Raw genomic sequence first — 3440 nt, 5'->3', positions numbered from 1 at the left:
TTGAATCAAAGAAATTAATACCTCTTCATACAAAATTTGGTTGGATCAACCAATAGATAAGATTAAAATTATATTATCTTAACGGTCAAAGATCTAGAATCAAGATTTGGAACCTTGTTCTAAAAATTAAGTCACTCTATAATCAAACTTGATTGGATTCTAAATTGAGTCAGTTTACAATCGAACTTGATTGAATGATTAGAATGCAATCTACCTTAAGAATTTCTTGAAATCTTAAAAAGAAAACTTGATGCTCAAATTTCTAAACATGAAAGTCTCCACTCGAGAGTTCAATTTCATTCATACACAATCTGATTTTTGCATACCAATTTGTGGGTAGCCTCTCACAAAATAAACCTCAAAGCCTTCAAGTGCTCATTATACCTATCACGTTAATAACTCAAATTTAATAAAATTCATATATCATACCTTTACTAGTTACAACGTGGTACTTATCTTGATTACCAATATTTAAATATTTTAATTTTTTTAAAAGTAGGATTAGGTAAGATTAAGTTGGACCGTAACCTTGAAACTGCACCACCTCATTTTCGATTTTTAAAAAATTAAACACAAATCAAACCGAAAAAGGAGAAAAAAAAAATTGAGGGTTTAGGGTTTAAAGGGATCTTCAAAGATTCTCCCTTTCAGCCATTCTCGCTCTCTATGCTTTGTATTTCCGCCGTAAGCTCGCTTCTTTCCCACTCTCCGCCGTCTCTCTCTCTCTCTCTCTCTCATTTAATCCTTACAGATTTCTTTAACCTCCTTTGCTTGATTTAGGTGTTGTATTTTTGAAGGGTTTTCATATTCTCAATGCCGAAGAAGAGGAAGCACAGCGAGACTTTGCCTATAGTATCGGTTAAGAAGGATGAAGGCGCCCCCGAGAGACCCAAGCGGACGCTTACGGGTTGGAAAGACAAGGAAGTCGCCAAAGAGACTGAATCTGGTTCCGATCATGCCGTTTTCCGGAATAAAGAGAAGGTTCTTGTCACTTGCTCCCGCCGAATCAATTTTAGGTACGAAATTGAACATCCCGAACTTGCATACTTGAATCAATAGAGCTGCTGGTAGTTTCACTTTTTTTTTTTATAAGAATTTTTTTTTTTATTATTATTATTTCATTCTCTTCAGGTACAAGCTGTCGTGGTGTTCTAAATTTATCTATTAATGTACTATTTATTTCGATTATTAATTTAGTCATATGATTGGTAATGTTCAAGAAAGGAACAAAACCAGATTACTTATGAAAGAGAATTGTTAGGTGAAAATGGTAATAGGTACAAGGGTGTGGTTTTGGAGGGAGATGTTGATAGAGGATCAACTATTGATGAAGAAATTTTCTAGTCTCTTTTGTCCTTTCTCAACCAAAACACATTTGGTTAAGGATATAACTTATGAGAGGAAGAAAATGGAATCTGGACAATTATAACACGAAGACTCCTATCAAATGTCGAAGATAATGAATTAGAGAATTGATGGGATTGCTCAGTGATGTAATCGTTATTTGAATAGAGGACATGAAATGGAAGTATTGGAGGTCGAATCTTCAGGGCTGTTTTCAACTATCAAAGATAGCAGGTTTAAAGAAAGTGTTAAATAAGAAATTTCTTGATCGACTTGGAAGGGTCCTGTACTAAAGAGGAAGCCTTGTTTTCCTGCTGGGCTACTTTTTTTAGTGTATATAGAGCTGAAAGGATGCAGCAGAGAAGCTTTTGTGGTGATTTTTCTGCTAAGTTGGTGTACTTTGGGTTGAAAATTTGAAGGTACTGTGTGATATATACAGTCTAGTGTTTATTGTTACTAAACTTTGTAGTGTGAAGTTCTGGAACTCAATAAGTTGAGTATTGATTCCTTGCAAAAAGAACACAGTTCAAATGCAATGTGAAGAAGGTTTGAAAGGGAAACCAAGAACTATTTTTGACAAATGGAGTGATAGCTTTTTATGGGTTATGTGATTAGAAAGAAATAGTTGTAGGATATATTATGGTAAGGATAGATGTCGGGAAGAAGCTTTTTGATTTTGCCAAATTTTGATGTTCTTGGTGCTCACTCTCTACATCCTTCTGTAATTGCATCCTTTTAGTTAAAACAAGTTGGTGTAGCTTGTTGTATAATCTATTAATATACAGGGTCTTGTAAGCTATTCACTCATCAATGAAATGTTTTTCTTCCTTTAGAATGATTGGCAATTTTATTAGCCTTTGTGTTTGATTAGGTATCGACATCTGATGTTGAACGTGGTATCACTTTTGCCACATTGTAAGAAGGATAACAAGGTGGAGTCGAGGTCCAGTAAGGGTGCAACACTGAATGAGCTAGTTGAACTCAAGGGTTGTTCTTCCTGCCTATTTTTTGAGGTAAGATTTTTTGCTTTGTACTTTGTCCATGTCTAAACTTGGAACTCAATTCATACTCTGGACTTCGTAAGGTACTCTGTTTTTCAATTTTGCTTTTTGATTAGATTTATGATGATAACCTTTTGGTTTCTGTTGTGGTAATAGGATGTATTAAGTATCCTTTTCTTTTCGTTTTATTATTTTCCTATATGCTTTTTCATCATTTTTATACATTTTGATTACATTACTTATTCCACTCATTCCATCTCAATGATGCATTCGATTTGTGTACTTGATTCTTACCGGTCTTTTTGTCCCCTGGATTGTGTTCCTGCACAATCGAATGAATCATTTTATTCCCAAAGCTTATTGCATGATTTTTCAGTTCCTTTTCTTTTTGTTTATGTAATTATTTCTGTTATTCAACATGCAATATAGCATTCACTTGAGCTTACTTAATGATTTTATTTTGTCTCTATTTCCAGTGCAGAAAACATAAAGATCTCTATTTATGGATGTCTAAGTGTCCTAGTGGGCCATCAGTGAAGTTTTTAGTTAATGCCGGTAATTTTAACTTGTAATCAAATCTTATAACTAGATTTCGTGACTGAAATTATGTTGGACTTTTTAAATAAATGCAGTTTACTTTTCCATTTTTGTTTTCAGTGCACACAATGGAAGAATTAAAACTTACAGGGAACCATCTGAAAGGTTCTCGTCCTCTTTTGACATTCTCGTCGAATTTTGATAAAGATGTCCACTGGAAACTTCTGAAGGAAATAATTGTTCAGGTAACCAATTGAAAAGTTCTTTCAAGCAGTTCATCCCTAAACTATTTTTCCTTCTTATACGTGAATATATAAACTATCAATTTTCCTTGTCTTTCTCCTTTGAGTCCATTTTGTTTTTTTCCATTTCTTCATTCTCTCAATATCACTGTACGAATTGATTAAATAATGTTTGCATGACTACAGCCCAGTTATCAACTAGAATTCTATGACATGGATTTCAGTCATGTTTTGTCATGAATTTTTGTATGCAGTGCAAATTCCTTTGTCTTGGAATTTCTTTCCCCCCCCCCCCCCCCCCCCCCCCCCCCCCCCC

The 3440-nt window shown here is 34.4% G+C and overlaps 1 protein-coding gene across 2 annotated transcripts in view; it reads left to right on the top strand.

Annotated features, from left to right (window-relative positions):
- The first annotated feature begins 600 nt into the window (after positions 1–600).
- The window catches only part of LOC111437121 (ribosome biogenesis protein BRX1 homolog 1-like), a 5902-nt gene continuing 3062 nt past the window's right edge, over positions 601–3440 (top strand). The window contains exons 1-5 of one of the 2 annotated variants that reach the window (XM_023074975.1): positions 601–684; positions 781–1016; positions 2216–2357; positions 2822–2900; positions 3003–3127. In XM_023074975.1, coding sequence (XP_022930743.1) covers positions 814–1016; positions 2216–2357; positions 2822–2900; positions 3003–3127 — 549 coding nt within the window. In that variant the 5' untranslated portion in view covers positions 601–684; positions 781–813. The other variant, XM_023074965.1, reaches the window with a different exon arrangement.

This window comes from Cucurbita moschata, unplaced genomic scaffold (assembly GCF_002738365.1).
Source record: "Cucurbita moschata cultivar Rifu unplaced genomic scaffold, Cmos_1.0 Cmo_Scf00003, whole genome shotgun sequence".
NCBI lineage: Eukaryota > Viridiplantae > Streptophyta > Magnoliopsida > Cucurbitales > Cucurbitaceae > Cucurbita > Cucurbita moschata.
This window is presented reverse-complemented; position numbering and strand designations above follow the sequence as displayed.